The following is a 12,240-nucleotide window of genomic DNA, read 5'->3' on the forward strand; positions in this document are numbered from 1 at the left end:
TATACAATTGTTTGCAGATGATACAAAGTTGGGAGAGTTATGAGAAGTAGAACAGATGTTGTAGCTCTACAAGAGGACTTAAATAGACTGTTTGAATGGGCGAATGTGTGGGGATGTATAGGATTGGTGGGTTTATTTTGGAGAAGGTGGAGGAGATGAAGGATTTGGAGGTTGTGGTGGATAGAGACTTGAAATTTTGTGGGCATTTTGCTAAAATTGTGAGGACAACACTGCAGATTATGGGAATGATGCAGAGAACTGTAAGACTTTGATTATGCTGCATATGGATTACTGTGCACAGATTTGGTTGCCAGGTTTTCAAAAGGATGATGAGGATGTTGGAGAAAGTCCAGAGATGATTGAGTAAGTTGGTATCTGGTCTTTGGAATGTGGAATATGAAGACATTGAGAGAATACAAATGACAGAGCCTATTGGATAGAAGGAAGAGGGGAGACATGATTGAAATGTATAAGTTGGTAAGGAATAATTACCAGATCAGCATGGATGAGATTTTTTATAGAATATTTGGAGACAGGGGAAGAGTGAGAGGCCATTCCTGGAAGCTGTTTATGGTGGGTGTGAGCAAGGGGCTGAGGAGTAGATTTTTTGCATGGAGAGTGGTGGGTGATTGGAATGCATTGCCTGAGAATGTGGTGAATGCAGGGACAGTGATTGCATTTAAGTGGAGGTACGATGAGCTGTGCATGTGAGAGTGGGACCTCCCACGATGAGTCTCTTGACTCCATGGTGGTCTGTTGATAATAATAATAAAATAAAATCTTCCTTACCAGGATGAAGTTCTTTAATAAAATAATCATTAAATGGCTTCTTTTGTCTGCATTAGTCACATAACCACTGTCTCCATGTATTAAGGTTATTCATCCAAATCAGTTCTTTACTTGCTAGCAAGGTAAAGAACTATGACTCAATAAAAACTTTTGCTAGCAAAAGTTTTTATTGGGTCATAGTTCTAGTCTTTTCTCATATTTTGATTTTTTCGTCTCTACTGCACTAATCACTGTTTTAGCTTGAGCCTTATTTCCCTCATACAGTTGTGAGGAACTGCAACTGTATGAGGGAAATAATTTGCATTCTTTTCTTCTATACCTTCTTTTTCATCTGTGATTCCTGCTTAATTTCCCTAATTAACCATCCATTCACACCAAATCTTTATCATTCTCACATGACAGGAGCAGTAGCAAATTATGTTTCTTAACTAGAACTTTGCTATAAATTAAAGATGCCAAGAAATTATATTCTTGGCTTAATCCTTTATCCAAGTGTATCCTATATCCTTTATCCAATCCTTTATCTTGAAAATACTTCAGGTGCAAACTTTGTTTGCACCTGAAGTATTTTCAGGACTAGGCAACTCATATATAGAGGCTAATGACTTTATATCACTTGCCTTAGTATCCCATAATCCAAAGATCTTTGCTGTTGGTATCTTCTTTATTCTTTTCTTCTATATACTCTTTTCATCGGCAGTAATGTTTGACTTTACTAATCATCCATCCATTTCATTCTCCAAATTTTCTTATCTTTCTCACTAGAGGTATATTTGTCAGTAGCAAATTGTATTTCTTACTAGCCCTTTATATGAGGGCTAGTAAGAAATACGATTACTGATCTCCTCCTTCTTTGACTTCTTTTGACATAATATTGCCTGTAGCCAATTTTTAAGTGCATTATAAGTGTGTAAATGATTATCTTTGACATTTTAAAAGAATTGTAAATTTCAATTTTCTTTTAGCTTCAAATCAGAGTTCATTATGGAAAAGGCCGATGTCATATTCTTTACAAGCAGCAGAGGATGATAAAAGAATAATGAGTAACCAGAAGTAAGTGTTAAATTAGTAATTTATTTCATTTAATGAAGCACATCTTCTATTTATACATTATAGGTTTTTTAATTCAAAATACAAAAAAAATAGTATTTAATTCTAATTTATTTTACTGTTTTTTTTTTTTTTTAATATCAATCCCACTTGCAAAACCTATAAGAAACAGTGCCATGTGTAATTAAGTGGGTTAAGAAAAAAAAAAAAAAAAAGCATCATTCCCTGTTAATGTGGTCCTGAACAGCTGTCGTTCCATGCAGTAAATAGTGTGTATGCATGTAAGTTAGACTGTTCCTAAGATGGATGAAATGAAAAAGAAGGGTGAGGAGTTGGTTCAGTTTTGAAACTGAATTGTGAATGGATATTGTCTGGCAGCTGCATATGGTAGCCACAGTTCAGTGGAACAGCACCTGTGAAAACTTATAGAAAAAAAAAGCACAAGGCAGAAGTAGAACAAATGCAGAAGAGAGCGAGAGAGAGAGGAAGCAGACTGCCCATTTCTGCATACCATCAAAAATGTTTAGTATGGCTGTATTGATGTGCTCCCCCCTCCCCTTTTCTTCTTCACTTCACTGGGCATCTACAGATGCCGTATGGTCACTCCGATGCTCGGTGATGTGCCACACCAGGCCTTGCCATGTAGTCCTGTTGTTTGCTTTTCTGGCGGCCTCAACTCTCTGAAGATCAGTCACTTCACACATGCCATCCCCCCTCCCCACACACACAACTGTCACAAATTTGATTAAATGGAAGAGGGCAAAGTTTTTTGGCACCTAAAGAGGATATGCATGTAATTGTGCCAAGGAACTAAAGGTGTAAGGCAGTTCATGAAAAGATACTCAATCTTGAATAGAGTATCTTAAGTAAAAGTAAAATGTTTTACTTAGGTCTTAAGTAAAACGAAGTAAAGTGGAAAAAAAAAAGGATTGCATTTTTGTAACAATGAAGTTTATAAAGTTGTCCTCGCCATTCTAGATAATGGCAAGAATATTTAAGGGTATTAGTTGTGGAAGATCATCGAACTTGGAATGATTTTGCACTACAAGATTTGTTAAATGAAGAAGAGGATTGAGGTATATATAGGATTTGAGGCTACTGAGAAAGTCGTTAATATATAGGAAGAAGGGCATCGGCCAAAGTATGCAGAACCCTGAAGTGCTCTAGTATTTGAGAGGAAATCAGAAGACAGGAAATATGACATAATGAATGAAGGAGAGGGATCTAGCAGCCCATTTGCAAATGGCAGACCTATGTGATGATATCTTGTTAACTATTTCTCTATGCAAGCCTGCAGAGAGGAATACACTATGCAGATACTCAAATACACTGGGTAGGTTAATTCAGATACTGAGCAACCACATGTTTTCCATACTATTCCATATTTTGTGTCTGAAATGAATAAGATTGGTTATTAGATCTCCTATGGAGTGCTAGTGGAATCTGTACTGGTGGTCACTAATTACTAATTCATTCTTGATATATTGTACCTCCCGATTGTGAAATGTAATTTATTATTATTATCATCATACCCTCATAGAATCAAGACTTGTTATGGCTTCATCCTAAATGCCACAGTGCCTCTCATACAATACCTTAAATTCATTCCCATTTCTTGCATTCCACTCTTATGACACAAATTGTCTCATCTGTCATATTCTATGTAAAACACCTCCTCATTACCTTCACATACCTCCCTTTTATGCAGTTTCCAGGGAATAGTTTCTTATTCTTGCCTTTTTCATCTATCTATTCTTTTACTGATATCCGGAAAACTCTTTACCAGTATCTCAATGTCTTGATTGTATCATCAATTCTACCATTTACCATGCTCTGTAATGTGGTATTTACCCTGCAGTATGGTACGTTACCTTGCATTAATCTACCTCATGATTTAGATTTCAGAAGGCTTTAATTACCCATCTGTATCCTTACTAGGATTTCCCTCACCATAAAAAAACCACTGCACTATGTTCAAGAAAGTCCAGATGCAGTCTGATCAAAGTTTTGTAGAAAGGAAATACTTTTCTTTAAGGCTTGGCAACACTCTACACTGGTTTCAGGGATAAGTTGGTAGCTTGTACTAAAAATCTTTTCCCTGTGGAATCACTCTCCTCCTTTATTCCTTGTGGTACAACCCTCTAATACATTCTAAACCCTCCATATATGAATTCCAAAGTAAACACCTTACATTTAGTCTAAATGTAATCCCTGCATCACCAGTTGATTTGAATTCATCCATCAGCAGTTTGGTAACCTTATTAGCTCAGCATTATCAGCCAATAATGGAATATCATCCCTCCTCACACACCACTTATAGTGACACACACACACACAAAGGTTGAATAGCAGTGAATCAAGCACAGTTCTCTAATATTCCACTTGTTATTCTTCTTATACAGTTCTTGATATCTTTTTTGTAAGTCTTTCATCCAGTCCACTTTCAGTTGTTTAATTTCATTTATTGCAATTTTATTACACCTAACATACTTTGTCTTGAACTCATCTATTGACAAAAGCACTTTGTTCTGCCAGTTCTAGTCAGCTGCTGAAAAAAATTTCCTCATCATCATTCCTATAAAACCATTTTAGTAACTTAAACATTTATCATATTCCCTCTTTTCTACCTATCAACCAACTTCTGCAATCTACATATTGTTCTTAGGGAGCAATGCACATATTATCACCATTTTGTTCAGTTGTCCCTGCATTCTCTTTACCATTTCCTAATGGTAAAGGAACCTGATCAGATATATGCATAGTAATCTAGACGTGATCATATCAGTGCCTTCTAACGAGGAATGATAATTTCTCCATCTCTGCTTGTTAGTGTGTTCTTCAATATGTAAGTTCTTCAATAATCCTATGAGCTTCCTTAGCTACTTTTTGCAATATGCCCTCTAACTTCAAATCCCTATCCACCAATATCCCTCCAAATCCCTATTCTTCATCAATTTCCTGTAGTACAGTTCTATCATTCATATCTATCATTCTAACACAGTTTGCAACTTTTCATCACAAAGTACATAACCTTATACTTTTCTACATTAAATTAATACTCGTTTGCCCAGTCTGTCAGTCTATTTAAAAATTGTTACTAGATGTTTAATAGAGACATGTGCATTAGACATAGTATTATTTTTTAAATAACACCTTCACATATATAAGAGAAAACTAAACTGAATTTATTACTCCTATATATTTCGCTCAATATGTCATGAGTTTCATTCAGGGAAAGGCAGAAGAACTGATAACAATATTTAAATTCTGAATACAAGAATGAGTCATAGGGCTTGCATATAATATCATGTGTTTCCATCACAGCTGTATGGTAGGAGGAAACACTATTAGAGTTCAGTGACATGGATATAAATGTATAATTAATTAATTACTTTAAAAAATTATAAAAAGTTAACAGCAATCACTTCCCAAAACTTAGAGATAGGCATACAGTCTGTCTGATAAAGATTAGGATGGTGGTGTAGGGCTTCACACGATTCGAAAAATAGATGATTAAATTTGAACCTACTGTACTTAGCATCTTGGTATGGTTCCAGTGAACTCTGTCTAGTGTGTTGATTGCATGAGAAGTAAGGCCCGAACCTTCAGATTCCAAAAATATTATATAATCTTGATCTTGGATTCTGATAGTCTCAGAATGGCCAGTCTGTCCAAAGTAGCAAAAATGACAAGAACAGGGTATTTGATAAACGCCAGGCAAGGAGAGAGAGAGAGAGAGAGAGAGAGAGAGAGAGAGAGAAAGGTGATAATGTTTCTTTGATATGCGGTTAAGAAAGATGACAACTTCTGGGCTGGTTTGAAGGGGGGGGGTATACAAATTATATCTGCAAAGGGTCCTTGCTATTTGTTCATATGTTCCTTTAATGTAGGGAATGCTGATCCTTTTTAACATCAGATTGCAATCTCTGGAAGAGGGATGATAATTATCAAATATTTTCTGCATCAAGGTCTGGCTGTATCCATTAAGTAATAGAATAGACTCAGAAGAACAAATTGTATGTGCACAGTGCACAATGGTTTTGATAATACCTATTTTTTGTGAAGGATGATGATGTGAAGATGCATAGATATATCTGCCTGTAAAGGTGGCTTACTGTAAATAGAAAATTCAATATTATTACAAGCAAAGTTATGACATATTAAAGTATCCAAAAAGAGGAGATTGTTGTTAGATTCACTTTCAATAGTGAACTTGATGCAAGTATATAAGGAATTAATTTTATCCAGAAAACTGAAATAGTTCTGTTTCAGAGTGAGACCAGATTGCAAAAATCTTATCCACAAAACGTAACTAAATGTGAGGTTGAGGAGAAATAGTGTTAGAAATACAATCCTGTAAATGCTCCATAAAATAATCAGCCAAATCAGGTGATATAGGACTTTCTATTGCAGTTCCCTTGATCTGCTGAAATAATTTATTATGCCAAGTAAAAATAACTGGCATTGAATAGTAAACTTGAATAATTTGATGATGTCATCAGAGAAATCTACTTGTAAAAGCTGTAGAGTTTCTTGAAGTGGTATATTGAAGATCTTTCATTTTTTCTTTGAAGTTAAAACTGTTTTTGATATATGAAGTGTTTTTTCCAGTAAAGTTTTGTCTTGAAAGATATTTTGTCAAATAATAAGTAGCAGATCCTATGCAATCAACTATTGGATGTAATGGATAACCAGATTTGTGTACTTCAGGAAGTCCATAAATACATGGGGGAGGGGAGGGTTGAGCATGATGAATCTGCAACTTTTCAATAGTATTAGCATCTAAGGAATATGTTTGATTTAACAATTTATTCAATTTGTTTAGCTTGTTTGCATAGAATATCTGTCAATTATGTTATAAATAGATCTAGCCTGCAGTAAAACGTTAAGTTTGTGATTATAGTCAGTGGTATCTATAAGTACCATTGCATTTTGTTTGTCAGACTTTGTTTTTACAATGTTATTATTTCAACATAAAGATTGGAGAGCTTGTAATTCAGGTAAAGAAATATTCAGAGGAGGAGGTTTAGCTCTATGCAAAATCTATGCAATCTCAAACCTTAGCTTGCTAGCATCATTTGTATGTACCTAATGCTTTTTTTGACACCTACCATAAAGTCTAAATGAGGTAAATGATGTAGTGTTACAGCAAAAACTGGATCTTTTGACAATACATTTACAAGTAATTTATCCTTGGTAAAAGGATGGTTAGTTAAATTTATAATCCACTTTTCATAGACAGAGCTGTGATTGCTGAACGAACCAATGGCTTCTTTGTTCTAATAATTCAAACTTATAAATCAACCTTGCAAAATCCAGCAGTATTATCATGTAGCCATTTCTTTTATTATTATTATTATTATTATTATTATTATTATTATTATTACATGACACCTCCAGGGAGTCCAAAGATTATCCAACATAATCACCACTCTGTTATAAAAAGTGAGTAAATTACTAAGTCATTTCCCACCATGTCTTTAACCAAATTTTCCAATACCTTTATCCCACTCTCAAGATACTGATTTGTCTATAATTTGCTGCCTCAGTCTTGGAACCTTTAATTTACAGAATTGTTTTGCTTCCTTCAATTACTTGAAACTTGACCAGAACTAAGACTTATGTTAAATAGTCTTGGTAGAAGCAGTGCCACCTCCTTTGCACATTTGCATAATGTGCAATCTGATATACTATCTAAACCTATTTCTGTATTTCTTCTGCAATATCGTAAGTACTTCTAATTTATCATTCATTTCCTTTCACAGCAGTATCATCACTTGGATGATAAGCCCTTGGAAAATGGTTACTCAAGAACTCCTCTATTTTGTCTTCTTCAGTCACCTTGCCTTCATCAGCATTTATTAAAGTTATCCTTTCATAGGCATCCCTTCCTTTTGCTTGCCACATAGTGAAAAAACTGTTCCGAATTACTCATCTGTACCATAGGAAATGAAGAGCCATAGGAAGGAGAAGATGAAAATCATTTATCATCATTTATCTTTCTTCAGTGACCATTTGGTCACTGAAGAAAGGTGTCCAATTAAGTAATAAAAGGGGGGTGGGACAGAATGGGGACAATAAATTTTTATTCAACTGCATTGGATTTTCCTTTAGTACATTAATGTTATTTATTAATGCCTTGCTGGTTGTGCAGAAATTTCTCTGAGAAGAAATGTGTTTCACAGTTAAATTCTAAATCATAATTATTTTGTGTACATTTCTCTGAGGAGAAGTGAACCCAACACAACATATTAAAATAGCAACCATTATGTAAATAATTTGAATTAGAAAAATCATTAGAAAAATTATTCATTTGTATGAATCCCTGATTACAATGATAAATTTTTTGTGTTACAGTATCATGTACTACTAACATGTGGTTTGTTTAAAGCTCACAAGATTGTGACACTAAAAATTCAAATCAATACCAAACTGTAATGTATGATTCTCATTATTCATCATCATCATCATACGTATCAAGGATTTAGGCCTAGCATGGCCTGTTCTGGCCTTAGAAGTCATCGTTGAGTCGTTTAAGAGGACGTCCTGGTTTTCTTTTTCCTAATGGCTTGTACTTTAGGAAAAAGGCTTGTTTTGGTAATCTTTCTGTTTTCATTCTTTGAACGTGTTCCATCCATTTATCTTTATATTTTTTAATTTGTTCTATTACTGGTTCTTGGTTTAATTCTTTCATAATATCTTCATTTCTTTTGTGATCAAATAGGGTATACTTTGCAGTTTTTCTCATAAACTTCATTTCTGCTGTTATTAATCTTTGTTTGTCTTTTTGTTTTATTGTCCAGATTTCGCTTCCATACATTAAGACCGGTAAGGCTAATGTATTGTATACTTTTAGCCTGGTTTGTTTTTGAACTAGGTTTGGTTTAAATATAGAGTTAATTACACCTGTTATTTTTAAATATTTTGCAATTTTTACGTTTATATCTTTTTCATTTTCATATGTGATCATACATCCTAGGTAGTTAAATGAATTCACCTGTTTTAAGATCTTGTTATCTATTACTATTTTAGTTCTTGCTGGATCTTGTCCTTTAAAGGCCATAGTTTTTGATTTTTCCGTTGATATTATCATACCATAATCTTTGGATATCTCATTTAGATTTAAAATAGCTTTCTGTAATTTATCTTCAGAATTTGTAATTATTATTTGGTCGTCTGCAAAGAGGAGAGTGTTTAAGTTAACTGTAGGTGAAAGTTTAATTCCTTGATGTAAATTTTTACTCCATTTTATTATTATTTCGTTTAAGTAGATATTAAAAAGAGTTGCTGAGAGGGGACATCCCTGTCGGACCCCTTGGTTTATCTCTCTCGTATATGATAGCTCGTGATTTAATCTTATTTGTATTTGATTATTTTCATATATACTTGTGATAGCTTTTAGGATATTATCTGGTATTTGTCTTTCTTTTAATATGTTAAATAATATGTTTCTTTTGACTTTGTCAAATGCTTTTTCAAAGTCAATAAATGCAATATGTGTTTCTAAATTATATTCTCTTCTTTTCTCTATTATTAATTTTAGGCAAAAGGCTGGGTCTATACATGATCGTCCTTTTCTAAATCCATTCTGTACCTCTAGAATAAAGTTTTCGGAATATTTCATTAGTTTGTTATTTAAGATTCTGCTATATATTTTGTAACTCATTATTATTATTATTATTATTATTATTAATTCACTAAATTTACTAAGATATAAATAATTCAGCAAAATTTATTAATTAGGCAAACTTTTGACAAACATTATTGATGTACATTTTTATATCAGCTCTACCCATAAAGGATTGTTAAAAATCTATTGCATTATTACTGTAGAGCTTTTGAGCAGCGTTTTAACTTATTTGACCATTGGTCCATCTATGGGGACAAAGTTTAGATAAGCAGGAAGCATTAATTTGCAGACAAAACATTTCTTATGGCTATGTTGCCTACATAGGCAGTATCACAATGAATGATGAAAATCATTTACAACTTTTTTTTTTTTTTTTTGATATTATTTAGTTAATTACTAAATAATATCAAGAACTTATATAAGAACTTTTCAGCTGAAGCCAAGTTAGTTGGTGTCATGTGGAGGTGAAAGGTTTTTCTGTCCTGGAAACTTGGATATTTTATTCAATAAAACATGCAAACTGGCCAGAAGAATACACAGAATTAACCGAAATAATATACTGGCCTCACAAAAGTTGCTTTGGCTATCATTCAGAACAATTCTCCTGCTGGCCATAACAAAAGAATTCTTGGGGTTTCTTTGTCTTGGAGTGTCAATCTCATATCATACTCTAATTTTTCTTTTCTTACCTTACTTATCATTTTCCTGGATTGAAACTCATACTTTTCATGGAGCTTCTCTCTATATCCCTGTTTATAGCTTTGTTATGACATAGTCTTGATTTGCAGTTTTTTTTTAACTCCCTTATTATTCATTTTCAACTAATCTCTTTATTCTCCTCACTTTAGGAATAATTTTGTAATTGCAATTACAAATATTTTTTAACTAATCTTCCAAGCACTGCTAATTTCATCTCCTTTCAGATCTTTCTTTCTTCCTTGTTACAGCTCACTTACAGCTGATGCCTAAGTCTGTTTTGATCACATGCCTTGCAATTGCATATTGATTCATTTCTTCTTGAAACTTCCATATGCCTGCTGATTTCCTAAGTCAGGACCATGTATTTGTGATTTTCAAAGGGTATCTAATCACTATAATATCTCCTTATGCCATAATCAAATAATCCAAACCTCTCGAGCCTTATGATTCCTTCACTAGATGCTGCCTGAATTAACCGTCTCCCTCAAGGATATCAGTAAGTCAGTTTCTTACTATGTATTGTCAATTTCTCTTTCCAGTATGTGTTGCCATAGTTGAAATCATATAAATAGAAATCATCCATCATAATTATCTGTTTCTCATGTCATCACATTCAACATATCCTTTTCCTATAGCAACTTTACACTAAATTTTTGTATTGAACCTCCATCTCACACCATAACAATAGGCCATTAGCATAATTTCTCTCTTGGTTCTCCACCCTGAGTAGACACAGCTCATTTGCTCTCCTAAATAACATCTCTTCCTTCACCTTCTGTGCTGTCAGGATATCATGTAGTTTTCCACTTTTGTGAAATGTTTTATTAATGCAGATGCTCCCAAACCAAAACTATGATAAATATATTGTCAGTTGAATGAACCTCCCACGATGAGTCTGCCGACTCCATGGAGGGTGTAATAATAATAATAAATCTCTCAAGGGCTATGAGCCCCCCATCCCCCCTCATTTCCACTTCTAACATTTGTATAGAGACAAAGCAGTGTGTTCATGTTACTCTTATATCTATTATTGTTCTCCTTAGTGACATGCCACAGGGAGAAGTGATTCCTATTACTCATGCTATTTTCTTTTGTTATACCTTTTCGTCCATCGATGCACACATGATATTTATCTTCTTTTTCTCAAAATTCTCAGGAAACTTTTTGTTTATCTGCTTTTATATGTAGTTTTAATACATTTTTTGTAAATATATTTTCTAAGATTAGTAAATACAGCCAGAAATTTTCAAAATGATTTCTACTTCTTTTCTTGGACTGCTTTGTTAACTTCCATTGTCCACATAGTTATTTTTCTCTCTCTCTTCAGGCAGATTTTCTTTTACTGCCATTTACTTCTACTAGGATAAAATATGGATAAAAATTAGAGTATAATTTCTTGTCTGATTTGTATATAATGATGTATTTTTAACTTTAATGAAGTTTTTTTTTTATTCTTGTCATTATAATTAAACAAAATTTTAATAATTTCTTGAATGGTAGTCTGCAGAGAAGTTTTACAGTTTCCTTTAAATACATGCTTTTGTTAATGCAGCAGTTCAAAGGAAAGAACAGTAACAGAGATTCTACATGCTTAAATCACGTTGATCATTGATTTCATATTTAAAATTTATTATTTGTACTGAATAGAAAATGTAAAGCTCAGAGATTTCAGTTTAGCCCGTGCATATTCATAGCTTAAAAATGTTATATGCACCTATGCAGATACTTTGTACTGCATTTAATCAGTATAAACAGCTTTGAGAAAAAGATATTTCTTCCTCATATTTGCTATAGTGAACTTTCACTGCATTTTTTTTACAAGTTTACTATAGTGCAAGTTGACTGTATTTATACGAATCCCAAGTAATTAATCTTTGAATAATATATTTTATTTAATTATATAATTATATTAATTATATTAATTTAATGAACGTCTAAAGAAGAGCATGACTGATGTGGCATAACGCCAAGTCCTCCACCATTTAAGAACTCAATTATTAGCAATATCATAAGGGACTTTGTGGCATGCAGTACTTGCGGCATGTATGCGTCTCGGGAATTACATATGTGGC

At 33.4% G+C, this 12,240-nt stretch overlaps 1 protein-coding gene across 3 annotated transcripts in view; it reads left to right on the forward strand.

Annotated features, from left to right (window-relative positions):
- FeCH (ferrochelatase, mitochondrial) overlaps positions 1-12,240 on the forward strand; it is a 227,938-nt gene that overhangs the window by 40,838 nt on the left and 174,860 nt on the right. For all 3 annotated transcript variants that reach the window (XM_090412719.1, XM_090412718.1, XM_090412717.1), the window contains one exon: positions 1,755-1,842. In XM_090412719.1, the coding sequence (XP_090268845.1) occupies positions 1,755-1,842 (88 nt within the window). The remainder of the gene's footprint in view (positions 1-1,754; positions 1,843-12,240) is intronic.

Source organism: Typopeltis vanoorti, chromosome 23 (assembly GCF_054136105.1).
Source record: "Typopeltis vanoorti isolate ZY-2024b chromosome 23, IOZ_Tvanoo_1.0, whole genome shotgun sequence".
NCBI classification, from domain to species: domain Eukaryota; kingdom Metazoa; phylum Arthropoda; class Arachnida; order Uropygi; family Thelyphonidae; genus Typopeltis; species Typopeltis vanoorti.